The sequence below is a fragment of the Myotis yumanensis genome, unplaced genomic scaffold (genome assembly GCF_028538775.1).
Source record: "Myotis yumanensis isolate MYYU_CA2020_CCGP unplaced genomic scaffold, mMyoYum1.0.hap1 SCAF_7, whole genome shotgun sequence".
NCBI lineage: Eukaryota > Metazoa > Chordata > Mammalia > Chiroptera > Vespertilionidae > Myotis > Myotis yumanensis.
This window is the reverse complement of record NW_027223758.1, coordinates 64,105,582-64,129,253: the sequence shown is the minus strand read 5'-3', so window position 1 is coordinate 64,129,253 and position 23,672 is coordinate 64,105,582. Positions and strand designations below refer to the sequence as shown.

The following is a 23,672-nucleotide window of genomic DNA, read 5'->3' as shown; positions in this document are numbered from 1 at the left end:
TTACAATTTTCCCCACATTTTTGTAGTTTCTTTCCCAAATCTAATTTAAAGCAATTTTTAATAGATTTCCAAAGTGTTCAGCCCTGGCCAGGTGGTTCAGTTGGTTGGAGCATCATCCCATACACCAAAAAGGTTGCAGGTTCAATCCCCAGTCAGGGTGCATACGGGGGCAACCAATCAATGTTTCTCTCTCACATCAATGCTTCTCTCTCTCTCTCTCTCTTCCCCTCCCCCCCTCTCTAAAATCAATAAAAACATATCCTCGGGTGAGGCTTAAAAATAATAAATATAGCCCGGCTGACGTAGCTCAGTGGTTGAGCATCGACCTATGAACCAGGAGGTCATGGTTTGATTCCCAGTCAGGGCACATGCCCGGGTTGCGGGTTCGATCCCCAGTGTGGGGCGTGCAGAAGACAGCCGATCGATGATTCTCTCTGATCATTGATGTTTCTATCTCTTTCTCCCTCTCCTTTCCTCTCTGAAATCAATAAAAATATTAAATAACAATAATAATAAATATATATTAAAATAAAAGTCAGGTTCCCTTTATTAAAAAAGTGTTCAACTTGATTTTCTTAGAAAAATTAATTTTAGAATTAATAATACTTACAAAAATAAGTTTAGGAACAAAAAGGACTATTAATAAGAATATAAATTAATTGGGGAGAAATGTAAAAGGTGTATTAGAAATAGCCTCCTTGTCGTGAACATAACGTGTGCTGTGACTATCAGACAGCATGATTTCCGCAGCAAAGATTTCAGCTTAATCCGCCAAGACAATTAAAAGATTAAGAGACCTTTTCCTATACAGGATTATAGACATGATATTAATAGGTAAATGTCAAACCAAAGCATTTCCGGTTGAAAGTATCATAGCTTAAGATAAAATACCAGTCCATGGAGGGGGCTAAATGAAGGGAGGAGAATGGAGGACATCTGTAATACTGTCAACAATTTAAAAATAAATATATAAATACCGGTCCAAAGACAAAGAAATGAGAAAAGAAAAGAAAATATATACATTAGTAATTTCTTATACTTCAGTACCTTGTACTTGGTCCAGTGGTAAAATCTTTACACAAGGATCCTGCCTGTGAAAGGATTCCGCAGTGTTAGCCTCCTCCTCTTCAGTTTTTGCTTGATTGTTGGGGAAAGCTGACTCTTTGAGGACAGCATCTGACAAATGTTGACTTTCTATATGGCTCTTTCTCCTAGAAACAGAAATTTTTTTTACTAGGGAACGGAATAATGATGAAATGTTAGTTTACCTTGGATAAATCTATAAAATACCCTTTAATCAGTTATGTATTTTGTCTTTCAAAAAGAAAAAGTAAATACCGTGAAAAGAAACATTTCTGGGACCAGCCAGAAACTACAACTGGAAACATTATGTGTATTACTGGGGACTGTATCATCATTTTGGGTCCAGTGATGGACAGTCTACTAAAATCAAATACATTACCATACTGCTACTATGCTTCTCAAGTGATAAAATGAGGGGGTTTTTTTCTTTCCCAAATAATTATCTCTGAACCTATCATATCTAGAGAAAAAGTCAGCTTTCTAAAAACAAGACAGTCTTAAAGGATACTGGTATATTTGCCAAATAGCTGATTTTCTGAATTATTGAATGTTTTAAAAGTGTTCTGTTAGTTAGTCCCTGCCACTGTTCTTATCCCCACCTTTCTATCTACCTCTGTTGTTTAATGTATGAATGAAAATGTTTTTCCTTAAAGGTAGTTTTCCTCCCAATCTACTGCAAAAGCTCTTGGGTCTGTGCAGCTCACTCAGCCATTGCACCAGCAGGAGGGTAGGGATGGAACTGCAAGAAGAAGCCTCTCAATCAGTGGTTCCCAACGTGGGGCACATGCCCCACAGGGGGGCAATTTGATTTTTAAGGGGGCAATTCGAGAATGGGTTATTAACAGTGAATTTTTTGCATTTCTTATGGTCCTAGGGGCCTTGTATACAGTATATTTCGTGACCTTCATTGTGATATATTTTAGTTCTCTATTATGTCTTGAAACTTTATTTGCCATTTTTTCATATCACTTCATATTATTTTTTTTAACAATTTCCTAGTAGTTTCTTCCTCAGTACTTCAACTGTCTTTTTGTTCTTTTATTTTCTCTTCCATGGATGCCATGTTCTCTGGAAGCCTGTTTAGACCAAGTTAATGGCATTTTAGGCTTCCTCCACGTGAATAAGAGTTCACTTTTTGAATAAGAATTATATGTCACAGGGGGGGGGCATAAGGATTTTAGAGATGCTTAGGTGGGGCATGGCCAAAAACAGGTTGGGAACCACTGCTCTAAATGCAACAAATTTATCATTTGACCAACTAATATCTAGGGCAGGGGTGGGCAACCCCTGGCACACGTGCCAAACATGGCACGCCAGTAACTTTTGCTGGCACGCGAAACCCTCTCTTATAATCTTCCATTTACAATTTTTTCTTAATATCGACTTTTTTATTTATCAGATAAATTCAGCGTAGGTGCATCTTAGATAAATAAATAATTTTACATAACAAGTTATCTTAAAGACCATAGACATGGATTGATGAGAGAGGGGAAGAGCAATTTCTATGCCTCTGCCTTAACTCTCCCTGCCTTTCTAGATCCGACCAGTGTTTTGGTTTCATCCACATACGCTTGTGAATCTTTGTTCTCAGTGATGAATTTTGTTAAGTCTCATAATAGGAGTAGCCTGATGGATGAAAGTAGTAGCTTGTGCATATCTCTGAAGATCACGAAATATAAACCTGATGTAAAATCTCTGTCATCAGTGATGCAGCAGCAAAAGTCCCACTGATAATATCAAATGGAGTCATAAAGTTTTCTGTCGGACTATCAGTGTACATGTATACATTAAAAAAAAATGTATTTTTCATCATCATATACTGTGTTTTTGTCGCTCGAATGAATTTTATTATTTCTTCAAGGTTCTTCACATACATACACCTTAAGAGATATCAAGTAGGTGTAACATAGTCTCAAAAAATTAGGGTTGGCACACAGAAGAATTTTGAGTCAGAGATTTTATTGTTTTGGCACGCACTCACAAAAAGGTTGCCCACCCCTGATCTAGGGCCAGGCTTCAATCTGTCAGAATAAATGAAGAGAAAATAGCCCTTCCATATATTCCAAATTCTAACCCTTTGTGCCTATGGCAACTACCAACTCTAATTTACTTCCTAGTTTCTCCACCTCTTTAATGGGACTGCTTCCAGTCTTGACTCCCAACAGTCTAGTCTCAACAAAGGAGCCAGAGTGAGCGTTTTTTTGTTTTTTTAAAAAATATATTTTATTGATTATTTATAGAGAGAAAGGGAGAGGGATAGAGAGTTTGAAACATCGATGAGAGAGAAACATCGATCAGCTGCCTCCTGCACACCCCCTCCTGGGGATGTGCCTGCAACCAAGGTACATGCCCTTGACGGGAATCGAACCCGGGATCCTTTAGTCCGCAGGCCAATGCTCTGTCCACTGAGCCAAACCGGTTAGGGCCAGAGTGAGCATTTTAAAACATAATTCACATGGAAACCTCTAATGGTTTTCCGTCTCAAAATCAAAGTGCTTGCTTACCCACTCGAGCCTCCTTCCTGCCCTTTGAACATACTGGTATGCTCCTACCTTAGTGGCTTTATGCTGGTTGCAACCTCTACCTGAAATCCTCTTGCTCCTGATATCCATATGGCTAATCCTCTCCTTCAAATCTCTGCTCATATCCTAACCTCTTAAATGAGACTCACACTGACCGCTCCCTTCAGCCTTCCTAATAACCCTCCTTATCATGTTCTAATTTTTTTCTACCATTTTTCCTTCTAACATACTATAAAATCAGTATATTTCTATGTTTCTTTTTGTTTAATGTCTGTTTTGTCCACTGGTATTTCCTAAATACCTAGAGAAGACCTGACACATAACAGGCACTCAGTCAAAAATACACATTGAATGGATGACTATACAGAAAGTTAACAACTTTGATATCTAGAAAGTGCTTATATCGAAACGGTATCAAAAGGAAATTCACAACAAAAATAAAAATAATCAATAAACATTAAAGTATGTTCAATCCAGTCCGGCTGGCATGGCACAGTGGTTGAGCGTCGACCTGTGAACCAGGAGGTCACGGTTCAATTCCTGGTCAAAGCATGTGCTTGGGTTGTGGCTCAATCCCCAGTGTGAGGCATGCAGGAGGCAGCCGATCAATGATTCTCTCTCATCATTGATATTTCTAACTCCCTCTCCCTCTCCCTTCCTCTCTGAAATCAATAAAAACACATTTCAAAATAAAGAGATAAATAATGTTCAATCTATAATTATAAATTCAAACAGAAAACTTTAAGACTGCCTATAATGCCGAACCGGTTTGGCTCAGTGGATAGAGCGTCGGCCTGCAGACTGAAGGGTCCTGGGTTCGATTCCGGTCAAGGGCATGTACCTGGGTTGCAGGCACATCCCCAGTGGGAGATGTGCAGGAGGCAGCTGATCGATGTTTCTCTCATTGATGTTTCTAACTATCTCTCTCCCTTCCTCTCTGTAAAAAAATCAATAAAATATATTTTTTAAAAAAGATTTTAAAAAAATAAAAAATAAATAAAAATAAAAGGGTCCCGGGTTCGATTCCGGTCAAGGGCATGTACCTTGGTTGCAGGCACATCCCCACTGGGGGGCGTGCAGGAGGCAACTAATCGATCTCTCTCATCGATGTTTCTAACTCTCTATCCCTCCTCCTTCTTCTCTGTAAAAAATCAATAAAATAAAAAAATTGAAAAAAAGACTGCCTATAATATCACCATCAATAGATATCTACCATTTATATTTTGATGTATAGACTTCCATAATTTTCTCTATGCATTTGTCATGTGTATAAATTCTTTTGCTTCTAAAATCAAAGATTAAAAACAGTACTACCAGCCGAAACGAGTTTGGCTCAGTGGATAGAGCGTCGGCCTGCGGACTGAAAGGTCCCAGGTTCGATTCCGGTCAAGGGCATGTACCTTGGTTGCGGGCATATCCCCAGTAGGAGATGTGCAGGAGGCAGCTGATCGATGTTTCTCTCTCATCGATGTTTCTAACTCTCTATCTCTCTCCCTTCCTCTTTGTGAAAAATCAATAAAATATATTTTTTTAAAAAAACAGTACTACCAAATACTGGGGACAGCTCAGAGAAGTAGGAAGTCTCACTTATCTTCTAGTGGGAGTGTAAACTGATACAAATCTTCTAAAAAGCAATGTGGTCATTTCTAACAGTCTTTTTTTTTTTTTTTTTTTTTTTTTTTTCCTAACAGTCTTTAAAATTAAATACTTAATTCAGTAATTTCAATCCTAGGAATTTATCTTAATAAAATAACTTGTGAGGTATGAAAAATGTATGTATAAATAAGAAGTTCGTTAAATTTAGAACAGCAAAATTCCAATAACCTAAACGCCTAACATGGTATAGCCATTAACATGACGACACAAATCTATATTGTAATTGAAAGATAATCACAATGTATTAATTTCTATAAATTTCTATAAGGTTATAAACAATATGTACAGTTTAATCCTATTTTGTAAAAACAAAATATATATACATTTATATGTGCATAAAAAATAGTCTAAAATAAAAAAATTTTAAATGGAAAATAAAATAAAAAAGAAAATAGTCTGGCCCTAACCAGTTTGGCTCAGTGGATAGAGCATTGGCCTGCAGACTGAAGGGTCCCGGGTTCAATTCCAGTCAAGGGCACATACCTCGGTTGCAGGCTCCTCCCAGGCCTAGGCCGGGGTCAAGGCTCATGCAGGAGGCAACCAATCAATGTGCTTCTCTCACATTGACATTTCTGTCTGTCTTTCCTTCTCTCTTCCACTCTCTCTAAAAAAATCAATGGAAAAATATCCTCAGGTAAGGATTAAAAAAAAAAAAAAAAAGAGCCCTAGCTGGTTTGGCTCAGTGGGTAGAGCGTCGGCCTGCAGACCAAAGGGTCCCAGGTTCGATTCCAGTCAAGAGCACGTGCCTTGGTTGCAGGCTCCTCAGCCCTGGCCCTGGTTGGAGGCAACCAATTGATGTGTTTCTCTCACATCGATGTTTCTGTCTTTCCCCCCTCTTCCACTCTCCCTAAAAAAATCAATGGAAAAATATCCTCGGGTGAGGATTAACAACAACAAAAAAAAAAGAAAGAAAGAAAATAGTCTGTAAGACTATAAATAAAAATTACAAATGACTATTCTCAGTTAGTGGGATTTCATACTTTATTGTCTTCCTTATAATTCTCTGTATTTCCTTTTTTCAATGAGCATATATTACTATTGGAATCAGAAAGTGTTTTAAAAGACTTAGTGTTTGTGATTAATATAAAAAAAGATTCACACGAGAAGAACGTGAGACACAATCACATCTTCATTTTGCACAAGACTGAGACTCACTTTTAATACAGTGAAAGCAACATGGAGGTACAAACTTACTCATCATCATCATCCTGGAAACTAAGCTGTAACTTTTCTCTTGGTTCAGCTTCACTCTGGCTACCAGGAGATGACTCAGATGGAACTGAAGACCTCTCTTCTACTAAATAAGATGCCTGGATATCAGAACACCTACACACAAAAATGCCTATTTTTAATTGTTAATAATTAAATTATGCACATTTAAAATTCATCGTGACATAGGCCAGCATGATTGTGAAACCAACCAGGTAGTAAAACAAATAGAGCCCCAGTGTTGTAAACCATCATCCTATATGCAAAGCACTGAAATGGCTCAGCAATGGAGTGTGTATTATGTATTACACAACAGTCACAGAAATCTTAAAGAGATTTTACAGGGTTAATGCAATCCTTTCATTTAAAGATAAAGATGATGCTCTTAACCAAATGTTAGGTTATGAGGAAGGAAAAGTGGTTAGATATTTAAGCATGAGCAAACTTTATACATTATACAAGATGAACAAACTGTACACATCATATTTAGAGATATAACTCAAATTACCAGCCACCATTGAGGCTGAACTAACACAAAGCCAAAACACTATGGACAGAAAAATAAATAGACCAAAGGTCACTGGTACTCAATCCCAAACCTGCCCACCGCCACTGATAGGGCAATGGAATAGGGAAAGAGACAGTAAGTTTTATCTTGTTCCATATTAATTTTACATATATGTGGCCATTTACCTCAGATATAGCAAAAGCTCAAACTTGGCTGAGAAATTTTACAGAAGTATCAGTATATTGTAGGCTTTATAGATGTAAAAAAAAAAAAATCACCTGTTCCATTCTTACCTATTATCAGTGCTGGATCTATTTCTAGCAAGTGTTGAAACAGCAACAGGCAAGCCAAGATTTGAAGAAAGTGTTACATTTTCCAAAATCCCACTATTACCAAGTAATGAATTGGTTAAAAAGCTCGGAAATGACTCTTCAGTTATACCTCGAAAATCTTCCATCTCCCTGCAACAATAAAAGTTTCTATAAATCAAATATTACTATAAAACTTTTTTAAATGATTAAGCATGCAGGTCTCAAATCTTAGAAAACTGATAAATCTTAAGAAAAATCCACCTGGCTGGCGTGGCTCGGTGGTTGAATGTTGACCTAGGTTGCAGGCTTGATCCCAGGTGTGGGGTGTGCAGGAGGCAGCCAATCAATGATTGTCTCTCATCATTGATGTTTTTATCTCTCTCTCCCCCTCTCTCTTCCTCTCTAAAATCAATAAAACTATATTTTTTTAAATCCTATTTTTGGAACAGCACTAAAAAGGGAAGTCTTTAGAAGTAAATTCTCAGAATACTTTGCTACTTTATAGCTGAGGGTATAAAATTCAAACTATTGCCTTAGCCGGTTTGGCTCAGTGGATAGAGCATCAGTCTGCGGACTGAACAGTCCCAGGTTTGATTCCAATCAAGGGCACATGAGTGGGTTGTGGGCTCGATCCCCAATGGGGGGGGGGGGGGGACATGCAGGAGGCAGCCAATCAATGATTCTCTCTCATCATTGATGTTTCTATCTCTCTCTCTTCCTCTCTGAAATCAATAAAAAAATACATTTTAAAAAAATCAAACTATCTTACAATTAACATAATAATGAGATACAACACAGCTTAACGTATTCTTGGATTGCTATAGCAAAATATATGAATTACCACAAACTAATCCAGTAAAGAAGCAAAGAAAGGACAACACTGCTGGCATAGACCTATAATTTTAGGATATATTTAAAAGTTTACTAGTTGGGTACCCATTCTAACATGGAATAAAAAAACTAGCAAACTCTAAAACAGGGGTCCTCAAACTTTTTAAACAGGGGGCCAGTTCACTGTCCCTCAGAGCGTTGGAGGGCCGGACTATAGTTTAAAAAAAAACTATGAACAAATTCCTATGCACACTGCACATATCTTATTTTGAAGTAAAAAAACAAAACGGGAACAAATACAATATTTGTATTTGCATGTGGCCCACGGGCTGTAGTTTGAGGACACCTGCTCTAAAATCTAGCTTCTGATTTCAGAGATTATCGTTAAAAAGTGAGACCACATTAGAATATAAGCCCCGAGGGCAGAATAGACCCTCAATAAATTTGTTAAATGAATGTTTTCAAACTATGTCAATACACAGGAAATTTATCACCAATTATCATATAAGTATCCTCCTCTCAGATCATGCCCCAGCATTTTCCTCTGTTGGATATTTCTATTTCCTCTTTTTGATTTATATAAACATGTTCAAAATTCTTCCGTCCTTTATTTGCACTTCCTGCCACTAACTCTCACCTTGCCTTCACAACTAACAGTTTTAGGAAAATCATAAAGTACTACTTCTACATTTCTTTCTCTTATGTTAGGGATACCCAGGATTCTGATCTCAGATTTTATGTCATGCAATGTATATCTTACACATTAGGAATCTCAACCTCAAATGCCTTCAGGCATAAATACTGTCAGATAATAGACCCCTAAGAACTGAGCTCAAATGGAAATTACAGGCCCCACACAAACCCATTTAAATTCAATAAAAACACTATTGCCAAACAAAACATATCTACTGGTGGAGTCCATACCTAAGGGCAAAACATGTCCATAACACACCTTTAAACATTCTACATCTTGTTGTCTTTGCTACTACCACCCCGCCCTACGGAAAAGCCTCCTAACCAGTCTATATGCTTCTATTGTTGCCACCTTACAATTAATTTCCCACTCAGGAATCAAAAGAAACATTAAATATAAATCATGACCACATTCCTACTGAAAATTTCAGTGGCCACCTTATTTTGTATCCCACTGGGCTCACTCACCATATATTGGCTTTTCTGTTCCTATAAAACCCAAGCCCATCCCTACCCTGGAGCCTACAATACTCTTCTAGATCTCTGGACAGCTAGGCCTTCTTCCAGACAGTCACCTCAATTTGAATGTCACCTTATCATTAAGTCAAATGTAGCCCAACAGTCTATCACAATCATTTTAATTTCTTCCTGCACTTAATCATTATCTATTTATTTTTGTATTTGTCTGTCTTCTTCCACTAAAAAGATTGCTCCATAAGAGCAGGGACCCTGCCTAACTATCACTCTTTCCTAACACCTATAACAATGCCTAGCACATAGTAGGTACTCAAATATTTGTGAAATGAATAAATGATTGACAGTAGGTGGTCCATCTCTGACTTTAGTTTCTTGAAGACATGTCTATCTTGTTCACCCATACGGTCCCAGTTCCTGGTACACTGGTGGGAATGAGTTGAAAAAAGTAATCTATATTCTTTAGTTATCCCTACTATTGAAGAAACTGAGGCTAAGAAAGGGAATTAAGAGACTTTTCCAGCCCTGGTTGGTTGGCTCAGTGGATAGAACATCAGCCTGTGGACTGAAGGGTCGAGTCAGGGGCACATGCCTGGGTTGTGGGCTCGATCCCGAGTAAGGGGCATGCAGGAGGCAACCGATCAATGATTCTCTCTCATCACTGATGTTTCTATCTCTCTCTCACTCTCCCTTCCTCTCTGAAATCAATAAAAATAAAAATATTAAAAAAATTTTGTTTAAAAGAGAGACTTTTCCAGGCCACACAGCGCAAGTGGGAGCAGAGGATTCACACCCAGGCAAGTCTGGCTCCAGAGTATTCTTTCTTCTGAACTAATACCATCTCCCTCATCTTTAAATCACCTCAGCCCAGACCTCTATCCGAAAATCTACACTGATATTACCAAAGGCTATTTGATAACTACCTTACCTCAATGCCTCCCAAGTAGTGCAAAACCAACAAATACAAAACCAAATCCAATACCTCTCCCCCACCCACTCTTCCCGTTACCCTTAATTTTGACATATGTTATCCATATCCTCTTGCTGTACAAGTCAGACAGAAACCTGGGACTATCTGATCCTTCTTGCTCTCTCAATTAGTTACCAAATTCTAAGATATATCTCTGGAGCTGAGGCCCATTTCTATATTCCCAACGTCTGCTGCCCATCACTTTTTATTTATTTATTTAAATTCTTTATTGTTTAAATAAAGTATTACATAAGTCTCCTTTTTCCCCCATTGACCTCTCCCTGGCCGCCCCCACCCCGTCTGTGTCCATTGGTTATTTTCATATGCATGCATACAAGTCCTTTGGTTGATCTCTTACCCCCGCCCATCACTTTTTAATCTAAATGTTACATAAGTCTTCCAAATAGCCTCCCAGGTCTAACCTTTTAATTACTACGTTATTCTTTTACAGATATATAAACCACATTAAAATACATACCAAGATCTTTAAAGATTATTCCTATGAGGAGTCAAGTCTAAGAAAACTTAGATATTAAGCAAAGATCATTCGTGCAACCATCATTATCAAACACAAATCATGAAAGACACTCTCATGGGCATCGGCAATGCAAAAATAAATAAGGCAGTTCTCAGGCTGCAGACAATTCCTACCAATCATGATACAGTGTTAAGTGCTTCGATGGAGCTTTGCTAGTGGTGCAAGGGTAACACAACCCAGTGGAAGATTCCTAATCTAACAGCTAGTCTCTTGTTTCCAGAAAGGATTATACTTGTTTTACACCAGCCGTGGACATACCAGATTCCTAAAGCTTTCCTAGAAGGGAAAATCCCCTAACTTCCCTCTGCATTGCATTCCCATCCCTCCTCCATCACCTAAAGTAAAGACAATATCATGTTATCTTTAAACTAAGTAGCCATCTTTGCTATTTCCTTAAAGCGGTAACCTCAAAATTTTGCACTTGAGTTAATACTTAATTGCTTTAATCACATTTCTGGATATACAAAATATCACTTACTGTACTCGTTAATTAGAGGGCTACATATACAATTAAACACACTTAAAGGTACACACTGTGGGAAAAAGACAAAGTTCCGCCATATTCATCATTTACTCTTGGCATTTAAGATATATCTTATAATGAGACATTTAGTATATTACTTTTCGAAGCTTACCGCAAACTTTTCCCACAAAACTGAAATCGGAGAAAAGGGTGATTCTGGAGCAGTAAAAACTGCAGTCGAATAACCTCAAAATGGTAACAGCAAATGGAAATATTGTCATAAAAACAGCTGTCCTCCAAACGACTTCCTCGGAAAGGTTCTCATGTTTTACTGAACAGTCTGAAATTAAGAGAAAGCAAAAGTAGAGTGATATTAAACATTGTCTTATTTCACATGTTTGGGTTTTTATTTTTTTGTTTTTTTTCATAAAGAAATCAGGTACAAGAAATGTAGGAATGGTATTAGAGGTAAGTAGCTCTAGGACAGGTGAAGAAAGACCGCCTAGCAGAAACCAAAACAAAAGTGAATAATGGGTGACAGGACAGACCCTTCTGCATTTAGTTAACACGGTGATTTCCTGGGTCAGTTTCAGACAAAACGGAGAAACCGACCCGCCCATCACACACAAGCAAACACGCCGACCAACAGAGCACTTTGCAGAGCGGGTTTGCAGAGCGGGTTTGCTGCTCAAGAGCTGAAGTCACCATGTGGGAGGAAGACACAAGATTGTGATCCCCCAAAACCAAAGCCCGTTTCTTCCAAAGCCGCTCTCTCGCGGTTGGCCAAGAGCCTCCGACACAGAGGCGTCCAATTAAACTCCCCGAGCGGAATTCACGGCGGCGGCCAGGCGGTGCAATGGTGGAAGGCGCCCCGCGCCCCGACCCGGCTCGTGCCCGCAGCCCCCGCCCCGCAGCCTGCGCCCCCTTCCCCACCCCTGTCCAACCGTCACTGCCCCGCCGCCCCGGCAGCCAAAACGCCAGCCAAAAGTGGATTTGCCTGCCTCCCGCCGAACCGCATGTCAAGACTCGGGAGGACCCTCCTCACGGAGCCCGCGATCGCAGATTCGGGAGGCGAAATCGCCGCAGAAGGCTTCGAGGAAGGCGGGGTCCAGGGGCGCTACAAAAGCGCGTGCGCGCACCGAGGCCGCCAGCCGGCCGTACCGCGCGCCCCTCGGGTTTACGGCCCTGCGCCGCACGAGCGGAAGCCGGTGGACTCAGGAGCTGCTTAGGATTGGGCGGCGCGAAGGGCGAGGGCGGGCACGAGCCCGGTGATTGGGCGGGACGGCGCGCCCTGGATTTGAAGCGGGGAAGCCGCGCTCCTAGCTCCGGAGGAGGAGCTCAGCACTGCCCGGGCCGCGGAAGAGCTTCTCACTGTAACTGAGCCAAAGGCGCCGCATGGAACGCCTTGGCCGGCTTGAAAGTAATGCTTACTTAATTCGGTTTGGAATTCCAAAGCGCCGTCAACCAACGTATACACGGAAATATTTTTTTAATTCTTTTTTGTTTAAAGTATTACATAATTCGCCTCCCCCCCCCCACTGACCTCTCCCCAGCCGCCCCCAACCCCCAACACATGCCCTCACCACCCCCCACCCCCTGTCTGTGTCCATAGGTTATGCTCATATGCATGCATACAAGTCCTTTGGTTGATCTCTTATCCTCCGCCTCCTCCCCTGCCTTCTCTCTTAGATTTGACAGTCTGTTCCATGCTTCTATGTCTCTGGATGTATTTTTGTTCATCAGTTTATGTTTATTATACTATACTAGAGGCCTGGCGCACAAAATTCAGGGCCGTCTTCCCTGGCTGCCAGCAGCTGGCCCTGCCCCCGGCCCCAAAGCTGCCATCCACACGGGTTACCTGTTCGCCATGGGGGAGGGGATCAGAGCCTGCAGGCCAGGGAAAGGAACCAGAGGTGGTCAGTGTGCCTCATAGTGACTGGTTGAGCAGTCATTCTGCCTTAGGGTCAATTTGCATATTAGCCTTTTATTATATAGGATATTCCTATACTAATATGCAAATGGACCAAAGGCAGAACTGGTTGCTATGATGTTCACTGACCACCAGGGGGCAGACACTCAATGCAGGAGCTGCCCCCCTGGTGGTCAGTGCACTCCCACAGGGAGAACGCCATTCTGCTAGAAGCTGGGCTCATGGCAAGTGCAGCAGCAGTGGCGGGAGCCTCCCCTGCCTCTGAGGCAGGTGGGTGATAAGGTCCCGGACTTCAAGAGGGTGCAGGCCAGGCTGAGGGGGACCCACTTCCCCCGCCCAGTGCACGAGATTGGGTCTCTAGTATTCCAGAAATGAGCGAGATCATGTGATATTTATCTTTCTCCGACTAGCTTATTTCACTTAGCATAATGCTCTCCAGGTTCATCCATGCTGCTGTGAATGGTAAGAATTCCTTCTTTTTTTACAGCAGCATAGTATTCCATTGTGTAGATGTTCCATGGTTTTTTAACCCACTCATCAGCTGATGGGCACTTAGGCTATTTCCAAATCTTAGCTATGGTAAATTGTGCTGCTATTAACATAGGGGTGCATATATCCTTTCTGATTGGATCTTTTCTATGGATCGCCAGGTGTTAGGTGCTGGAATATCATGGTTTGCCTTACATTATCCACGATTAACAAGTTCCAATTAGGAAATCATTCCTTGGGATCCAAGCTTCAAGATAGTTTGCTACATCTAATGGCCTCTTTGTGGTGGAATAAATGCCTTGGCTCATGAACCCCGTCCTCCATCTTAGAAGCCAGCAATGCTTCTGCCTTCCACTATTAAGGATTCATCTGATTCCATCGAGCCCACCTGTATAGTCCAGGATACTCTCCTCCTCTCAAAATCCTCACCTTAATCACATCTGCAAAGTCCCCTTTGTCATGTAAAGTAACATATTTGAAGGTTCCAGGATTAGAGTGTGAACATTTTTGGGGGTACCATTGCTGGGGTCCAATCCCAGCAGGTCCAGGGGTCCCCAAAGGTGTGGACGGAGTCGGCGAAGAAGGAATGACACAAAGACAGCCTTTAGTTGGTCAGCAGCCTAGTCAGGACCTATAGCCAGGATCTCCAGCCAAAGTTCTGGTCGGAGTTCTGGTCAGGAACTGATGAGGATCTGACGTTTATTGTCTTATTACATCCGTATTTATACCAGCCGATTCCAATCCCGTCAATTTCTATTACAAGGGTTAAGGTGTTTCTCATCTCCATTCCAGGGAGTAAAGACCATGTAACTTAATTACCCGCCTGGCACTTAATTAAGGGGTTGTATCCCCTCCCTAACCTCAGGGAAAGATCCCCACCTGGGGAAACAACCTTTCTCGGAGAGGTGACCTTGGTTAAAACACATGGCGCTAAAGGGAGCAAACATATTAAAAACAGTATGCTACATACGCCAGGGGAGGCCTGCCTGGCGGCTTTACAGAGACCTAAGGATGATCTGAAATTAAAACTTTTTTAACCTAAAAGCGGTTTATGGTGGGTAGTCATGCCCTACGCCAGTATCTTCCCTGACAAAGGTCAATCTTTACCTTAACTGAGCCTATCTATTGTCTTTTTGCACCTACAATAACATACCGTTGGAATAATAATTTTCCTTTTTCTGGACCCCTCAAAGCACAGGCACCACTCTGCAGAGATCATAAATCCATTGTTATTAATTATTGACTGTTAATTATCCTGCACCCACGTATGTAAAAGAAGTGTCTATCACTTTACTTTTTATCTAATCCCAGAGGTTTCCAAGTTTTGCATTCTCCCACCTCCCTAATCTATCACCAGTGAATTTATGTAACCCACTTCAGTCTCCTCTTTTGATTATAACGTATAAAAGAAGGTGCATTGAGATTTTGCTTCCTGGCATTTGTCGAGTTTGGCTCAAATAAACTCACAAAAATTCTTCACAGGTTTGAATGTTTCTTACATTGACAGGACCAATGTTCTCCCCACAACACCCAGCAAGACTCTGCTGACAGGGATCTACAATCCAAGTGTCTGCAGGCAAGGGAGCCTACACGCTGATGCCGTACTGCTTAGATCTCAGTCCTGGCTCTCTTGCCAGCTGTGCAGCCTTGGGCAAACGGTTTTAACATGCCCGTTTCCTGATCTGTAAAATGGGGATTATTCAAGCACCTGCCCCACAGGTTTGTTGTCAGGATTCATCATAATCCTACATAAGGTATCTAGAAGAGCAACGGCACATGGAGGTACTCAACAAATATTAGCTATTATCTAATGTTACTTGGCAACTCAAAAGGAGAAATAGGACTCTGACGGAATTCCCAATCTCCTAGACATTGAGCAGAGCTTGCAGAAGTCGCATGGCCATTGGTGCCTTCCAGGGGATTAGAAGTGATGCCCATCCAGTTAAGAAAAGGCAGGCTTCTCCCATAGCTTGCCTTTACCAAGTGCTTTAAGTGGTAACACTCTGGCTACAAATACCCAAAGCCTTCTACAATGTGACAAGGTATGATTCCAGATTAATCTCCCACTAGCTCCCTAAAGGAACCTTACTCTTTCATTCTGTTGCCTGAACACAATCTTGTCCTCTTTCCCCTCCTAAGCCATCATCCTGGAACTCCTATCCTCCTCCATTTAAATCACTCCACCTATTGAAATGCTACATCACTTCCAAACCTTGCCAGTTCAAACAAATCACTTGCTTTTATGCCTACTCTACTGTTTCAATCTTTATTATTGAGGCTGAATCCTCGTTATGTTTTGTAAATCCTGTAAATACCTTCTCCCACTAATATGAGTTTTGTGTGCACTATTTTTTATATATTGCAATGTTTAGCACCTATCTCGCACACAGATGCTCAATATTCACTAAATTGGAGAATCTGTCTTAATTCATTATCCCATTTTAACCCCAGGCACCTCTATGACTGAAATCTTAAAAGATGTGAATGAATTCTTAATTCTGAGCCAGATTCAGCATTAAGTTAGACCCCTTGTTTTGAACCTAAACACGTCTACAGGTCTGAAGTCCTTTAACAGAAGACATTTGAGAATTATTAGAAAGGCTTCTTTTTCTTACATTGGAATGCTAACTTTACAGACAAAACATTTTAACAACTACACACAACAAAACTCAAACGTACCTAAAATTAAAATACATTATGTCTTATCAGCTGTTTATCTTTTGCATGTTAAGTTCTAGGGATATGACATATTTATAGAAAAGGTGTCTGAAAATTAGATTATAAATTATAATATATGGTTGTAACTATTATATCATCTATATGTGATTAACTAATAGACACATTTGAAATGCTTCTCAAATTACATCTTGCTCTAGCCCTGAAGGAAGTTATCCTGAGAAAACTGAACCAAATAGAATATTTTTTTTAATTTTATTTTATTTTTTAATATTTTAATAATTTTTATTTCTTAAAGTATTACAAAGAGTATTACATATGTCTCCTTTTTTCCCCCCCTTGACATTCCCCCGGCCCCTACCCCCTGCCCCCCCCCGCCCCGTGTCTTGTGTCCATTGGTTAATCTTAAATGCATGCATATAAGTCCTTCAGTTGGTCTCTTAATCCCCCCCCCCACCCTCCCCAGGCTTCCCACTGTAGTTTAACATTCTGTTCAATGTTGCTCTGCTTCTGTATCTACCCCTGTTCATCAGTCCATACTGGTCCCCTTTATTTGTCCCAACCTCACTGGAGTAGTCTCAACCTCACCAGGGCTGTCTGAGCCTCACCAGGGCCGTTTCAACCTCACCGGGGCCGTCCCTACCTCATGGGGGCCGTTTCAACCTCACCGGGGTCGTCCCTACCTCACGGGGGCCGTTTCAACCTCACCGGGGTCGTCGCTACCTCACGGGGGCCGTTTCAACCTCACCGGGGTCGTCCCTACCACACCGGGGCCGTTTCAACCTGACCGGGGTTGTCCCTACCACACCGGGGCCGTTTCGACCTGACCGGGGTTGTCCCTACCACACCGGGGTCGTCCCTACATCACGGGGGCTGTTTCAACCTCACCAGGGTCGTTCCTACCTCACGGGGGCCGTTTCAACCTCACCGGGGCCGTCCCGACCTCACCAGGGCCGTTTCAACCTCACCGGGGTTGTCCCTACCACACCAGGGCCGTTTCAACCTGACCGGGGTTGTCCCTACCACACCGGGGCCGTTTCGGCCTGACCGGGGCCGTCCCTACCTCACGGGGGCCGTTTCAACCTCACCGGGGTCGTCCCTACCACACCGGGGCCGTTTCAACCTGACCGGGGTTGTCCCTACCACACCGGGGCCATTTCGACCTGACCAGGGTCGTCCCTACCTCATGGGGGCCGTTTCAACCTCACAGGGGTCGTCCCTACCTCACGGGGGCCGTTTCAACCTCACAGGGGTCGTCCCTACCTCACTGGGGCCGTTCCAACCTGACCGGGGTTGTCCCTACCACACCGGGGCCGTTTCAACCTGACCGGGGTTGTCCCTACCACACCGGGGCCGTTTCGACCTCACCGGGGTTGTCCCTACCACACCGGGGCCGTTTCAACCTCACCGGGGTTGTCCCTACCACACCGGGGCCGTTACGACCTGACTAGGGTCGTCCCTACCTCACGGGGGCTGTTTCAACCTCACCGGGGTCGTCCCTACCACACCGGGGCCGTTTCAACCTGACCAGGGTTGTCCCTACCACACCGGGGCCGTTTCGACCTGACCGGGGTCGTCCCTACCTCACGGGGGCCGTTTCAACCTCACAGGGGTCATCCCTACCTCACGGGGGCCGTTTCAACCTCACCGGGGTCATCCCTACCTCACGAAACCAAATAGAATATTACTAGTCCCATAGTTTTAATCATCCTATATAATAAAACCCTAATATGTAAATCAACCAAACGGCAGAACGACCGGTCACTATGACACACACTGACCACCAGGGGGCAGATGCTCAATGTAGGAGCTGCCCCCTGGTGGTCAGTATGCTCCCACAGGGGAAGCGCTGCTCAGCCAGAAGCCAGGCTCACAGCTGGTCAGTGCACTGGCGGTGGCGGGAGCCTCTCCCACCTCCGCTGCAGGCGGGCAGTAAGGAGTGAGGGGGTCCCAGACTGCAAGAGCCCCGGACTGCAAGAGGGGTATCTGACTGCAGGCTTAGGCGGACATCCCCCAAGGTGTCCCAGACTGTGAGAGGGCGCAGGCTGGGCTGAGGGACCCGGCCCCACCCCCACCCGTGCATGAAATTCGTGCGGGGGGAAGGGGAGGAGCCAGCCCGACCTGTGCCCTTACGACATCATCAGCCTAAACTGGCAGTCGGACATCCCTCTTGCAATCTGGAACACTGCGTGCACCAGTGACCATACTTTTCATACAGGTGAAAGGCATCTTGCTGTTGTATGGGCAGCTACATTTTTTGCCCTGATTATAAATAGTACATAACATGATCCTTCTGAGGCAGTAGTACCATTTTCCCTTTTATGGGTGAAAAAACTGAAGCAGAGAGAAATTAAGTAATTGGCTTTGTCACATAGTTGTGTCAGAATCAGGGCTGACCACAAAATGTGCAAGCCAGAGTCCATGTATGTCATCGCTACGTCATCCTATTTTTTCAGTGTTAGAGTAGTATTGCCAGGTTTTAATTTTTAAATCTAGGAGACTGTTCCCAATATATAGAGTAGGGTCCCCAGGCCTGGCCGGCGATCAGGGCCGATCTGTTGGGGGGGGGGGTCAGCGGAGCAATCAGGGGGCCCCTGCTGGCACCTGCCTTGGCTGGTGGCCGGCGCTACCCACTGTCCGGCCCCACCCCCCACTGCCACCAGTCGCCTCCTTCTTGGGGGACAGACGCTCAACAAAGGAGCTCCTACATTGAGCGTCTGCCCCCTGCTGGTCAGTGCACATCAGAGCGACCAGTTGTTCTGCCATTCAGTTGATTTGCATATTAGGGTTTTATTATATAGGATTGTTTTCAAATTTTAAAAGTATCATTTTAGAAAATAATCTAACCTCTGAAACTTACATAATTTTATTAACCAATTTCACCCCAATAAATTCAATAAAATAAAATATTAAAAAAGAGAAAGGAAATCATCTAATGTCTAATTAGATTGAAAGTCAATATGTGTCAGTTCTACATGTTAGTCTACATACTGACTTTCTACCTTTTAAATAAATGTCATACCCATCCTCTAATTTTTTATTATTTGGATTATATTTTTTAGCAACAAGCTTTACCAACTATCAAATAGAATACATTTTATTTTTATAAGGCAACAGATTCATATATTTAAAATATATTTTATTAAATAATCTACTTGGAGAATAATTACAATAGCTTTAAACAGCAATTATAGGTAATAAAAACAAGTTCCTTTGTTTAATAAAAAGACAAAACAGTCCATATTATGTTTTGCTGCTTTATACACAGGAATGATTTATTTTACAAACTGGTCAGTTTCAATATTAACCTATAAAATTAAAAACATTTCTTAGTATGTATCAAAGGCAGAGTGAACTTCATAATGATATGCTTTCGCATTAACCAATATGACAAACCATAAGAAACTTAACACCATTGTAGCAATTCAAAGTAAAATTTATAGAACAGGCACTTTCAAGTCAGTTAGTGGGTGTAATTCTCACAGTTGAATGTTACTTGTACATAGCTCATTTCATCAAAGGTTATCAACCAATGAAGAAATATTCCTTTGATGCAGAAGCACAAATACGTTTAGGTTCCAAACACTGTGTTCTGGTTGTAATACATGCAAGACAGCCCTATATTAGAAAAATCTTCTGAAAGAAAAATGAAGAAAAACAAAAAGCAGCTAGAATGAAAGCATCTACAAGCACTAAAATAAAGCCTTTAAGTGTTAAGCCAATGTTTTAAACCCCTTCATCCTCAGTTAAAGGATTAAGAGGCCGAGACAGAGACTGTCTGCAAGGGTGAGGATACTGGAGGTTGGCAGTGTCAGCATCGCAAGAGTGCTCGACCAGAAGAGGAAGAAGAGAGGAAGGAGGAGGAGGAGGAGGAGGAGGAGAAGGAAGAAGCTGGGCATGGTTGGACCATCTCGATCCAGCCTGTGGGGAATCCAGAAGGGGAAAGAAATACCTGAAACAATGAAGACATGAACAAGACACCAAAACAAAACAACAGAAAAAGAAAGAAAAGAGAAAAGTAGTAAATACAAAGAGAACCAAAGAGGAAAAAACAAATGCTGGGGGGGAAATAGCTTTAATATATTCATGCCAAACTAACAGAACATAATATTATGCAAAAATCAAGACCCTTACTCAAATCACGCTGGCCTAAGCAAGTATAGAAATTTGAAAGAAAAAACTACAATCTGCTAAACTTAAAATGTTCAAAAAATTACCAGCATGAATGTTACAAAAAAGACAATTATATAATTTAAAACATTTTCTAACCTCAGAAACATTTGATGCTATCCTGTAAATTTACAAGTCTAATAAGCTTTTAATTTAAGTAACGCTTCATTTGTAGTAACAGCTGGCACACATTTCACATTTTTTAATGCAAACATGATACTAAACCAATTCAAATATACTTTCACAAAGTATAGCCAGTTATTGCAACATACTTTCAAAGAAATACAATCTCTGAATACTCTTAGTTGGTTTTCTGCAAATCCTTACAATAGTACACAATTTTGATAACTAAAAGGGCTCAAAGCATATGTCCTATTGCTGTTATTCTGACATTTTACTATAACTTACCCATAATAATTATGCATTTTAGCAAACAAAAATTTATGGCTTTGTCTTCAAGGTCACAGTTCTATAAGATATTAACTACATGAAGCAGCCAACTAAATTAAGAAAATTCTTGAACAAGGAATGTGGAAGTAAATGTGCATGCACAATGTCAGCAAAATTTCAACTGCTTCTCTTATAGTATGTTTCCAAATTTTGACTTGAAGGAAATTTAAACCACAGAATCACACCATAAATATATACAAGCACATAAAAGAAACATTTATCTCTTTAGTGAATATGAATCAAATACTTACAAAGGTGTTTTCATTTTACTACCAAATTATAAATGATGCAATACCAAATATTTAATTTGGCTACAAACTGTACAGTTTACTTTCATTTTACTACTACTTTTCTCCACCTTTACTAGTATTTTAAAAATATTACTAAGAAATGACAGAGTTGTATGGAATATCATGTTTAAACCAATTCTACAAAAAGTAAACACATTAGCACTCAAAACAATCTTTATGAAAAATATTTCTTCAATCTTCAAATTAAAATTATAAAAATTCATCATTTTAGCTTACTGTTTTAGAAAAACAAAAGAAATAAGCCTTCATTCTCCAAATGGAATAAAGTTATATTTTCCCTCCTCCCAACTACTTACAAGGGTGGTAATAAATCCTTCTCATTTTAAAAACCCTTGTTAATTTCAGGAACATTTCCAAAAATTGTTTTGGTGACAATGTCTCAACAAAAAGCCTCTCCATTTATATTCAAAAGTTTCAACTAGTGTCAATAAACTGGTTAATACAAAAAAAAAAAAAAAAAAAGATATATACTGTATTTTTAGAAGCTTTTTGGATTGCAGTTTAGTAGTAAGCAGGCTGCTGGTGTATCTTGGAAGAGGTCAAATGGCGCTGGGGAAGGGGAAAAGGAGCTCGCTTTCCATTCCTGTGTGCATGCAACAAGCAGCAAATCAGCAAAGTTACTCCAGTTAGCTGGAACTCAGCTGTGCTTTCTGTTAAAGGACATAATACAATTGGAGAAAGGAAAATGCATCACAGATCTAACACACATGGGTATTAGCACAATAAGAACAAATTTCAAAATTTCAAAGCTCTTTACAAAAGAAAATATGCAATACAAGCAACAATCAAAAACTAGATTTTGTGTTTTTTTCTTTTAATTTAAACTAGTTTCCTTTGCTTCTTGGAATCATCTTTATAATCTGATATCTTCTATGGTAACCTGAAATTGTTTCCATGCAAATACTTAAACCTCAAAATCAAATAACAGGACTTCTTTATAAAAATATAACAATACAAAATAGTTGAGAATTTTTAAAATACAATTCTTTTATTTAAGATGACAACAGAATAACTACAGGACAGTTTGTTAAGGCTGTGCCTTGAAGTTTCCTAAATATTCCAAATTATTCACAAGGCATATTAAAATAATTTTACCATACAAATTCACATATTTAAAATTTGAATATGAAAACAACAGTATGACTCTTTAGATCACATCAAATATTCTTTATTAAGATCAGTAAGAATCTAAAATGTTAAAATTTTTTAAAAAATCAAGTACTCAGAATTACCATTTCTTCTTATAATCTCCATTAACATTTTAAACAAAACAAAAAACACTAACTTACTCTCCCCTACAAAAGCCTTAATTAATGTATTTTATTTAGGATTTCAATTTGACCCGATTCAAAGGCTACATTGCCAGCAGTACTAGCACACTAATAATCTACGGCTAAAATCCTCAGTATTATCCCATATTTCTTCTTTACCTAAATTTCATAATATAATTTTGTTTGAATGGCCTCACAACCTACCTGTAAATATTATGACTAAGTAATATTATGACTAGGTAAATCTCTTACTTCAGTCTTAAAATCCATGAAATAACACACCTTTAGTATAGCTACCAGAATGATTTAAAAATAAAATAATTTCTAGTTTTCCCATAAAACAGCCTACCTGCCAGCAGAAGATCCATTTAATGAATTTTGAAGATTTGGGATACTTGAACCTAGGGAAGGATTTGGGTTTCCCTGCTGAGTACTCCCATTGACAGGGCTCCCATTACCTTTCAAAATACCAGTACACTTCCAATTGTCCATATAATTAGCTGAAAGGAAAATGGTCAAATACATTAATAAGACTAATACCTATGCTCAAGGGCACAAATCTATGTTCATGTCCTTAAACTATAATTAAAGAAACAAGTGTCCTACAGGCTACATGTCAGTCAGAATAAATGTTAAAGACATTTTAAAATACAAAACACTTATCTTAATTAATGTTAACAATTATTTTTTAAAGTCTTAAAAGAATTACTAATTTAACAAATAAATCTTTCACCTCCCATTTCCCTTCCTCGAAGATAATTCTCCAAGTGCCACATTATTACATTAAGTTAATATCAAGATAAATTATCTTAATTATAACAAGTTTCAATTACATGTATACGTATATAGGGTAATGGAGTTGTCAAATGGTTATGCAAGTATAAGTCAAGTAGGTACCTAATATCCTCAGAGATTAGGATGTAGGAAACAAAACCTTTGGGTTTGAGTGGCTTATCCGAAATGGCTTAATTTTTTGAATGCAAAATTGGTCACTGGAGACAATGAGCCCAAGGAAACCCAAGTTAGAGAGCCTGCTGGGGTGGACCTGGGTGGACCCAGAGCAGAAAAGGGCATCAAAGCCTGTGAACTCAAATTACACTTTAGAAAGGGAAGTCTG

General features: G+C 40.5%; 2 protein-coding genes across 6 annotated transcripts in view; both read right to left on the bottom strand.

Moving 5' to 3' along the window:
• The window catches only part of CEP192 (centrosomal protein 192), a 99,045-nt gene extending 86,713 nt beyond the window's left edge, over window positions 1–12,332 (bottom strand). For all 4 annotated transcript variants that reach the window (XM_070420704.1, XM_070420705.1, XM_070420706.1 and 1 more), the window contains exons 1-5: window positions 12,256–12,332; window positions 11,431–11,598; window positions 7,272–7,439; window positions 6,456–6,587; window positions 1,048–1,211 (exon numbers count right to left, since the gene is read on the bottom strand). In XM_070420704.1, coding sequence (XP_070276805.1) covers window positions 1,048–1,211; window positions 6,456–6,587; window positions 7,272–7,435 — 460 coding nt within the window. In that variant the 5' untranslated portion in view covers window positions 7,436–7,439; window positions 11,431–11,598; window positions 12,256–12,332. The remainder of the gene's footprint in view (window positions 1–1,047; window positions 1,212–6,455; window positions 6,588–7,271; window positions 7,440–11,430; window positions 11,599–12,255) is intronic.
• A 7,177-nt stretch (window positions 12,333–19,509) lies between these two features.
• Window positions 19,510–23,672, bottom strand: part of SEH1L (SEH1 like nucleoporin) — a 29,038-nt gene continuing 24,875 nt past the window's right edge. The window contains exons 8-9 of one of the 2 annotated variants that reach the window (XM_070420712.1): window positions 22,905–23,055; window positions 19,510–20,305 (exon numbers count right to left, since the gene is read on the bottom strand). In XM_070420712.1, the coding sequence (XP_070276813.1) occupies window positions 20,080–20,305; window positions 22,905–23,055 (377 nt within the window). In that variant the 3' untranslated portion in view covers window positions 19,510–20,079. Of the gene's footprint in view, window positions 20,306–20,360; window positions 21,935–22,904; window positions 23,056–23,672 lie in introns of those variants that run through there. The other variant, XM_070420711.1, reaches the window with a different exon arrangement.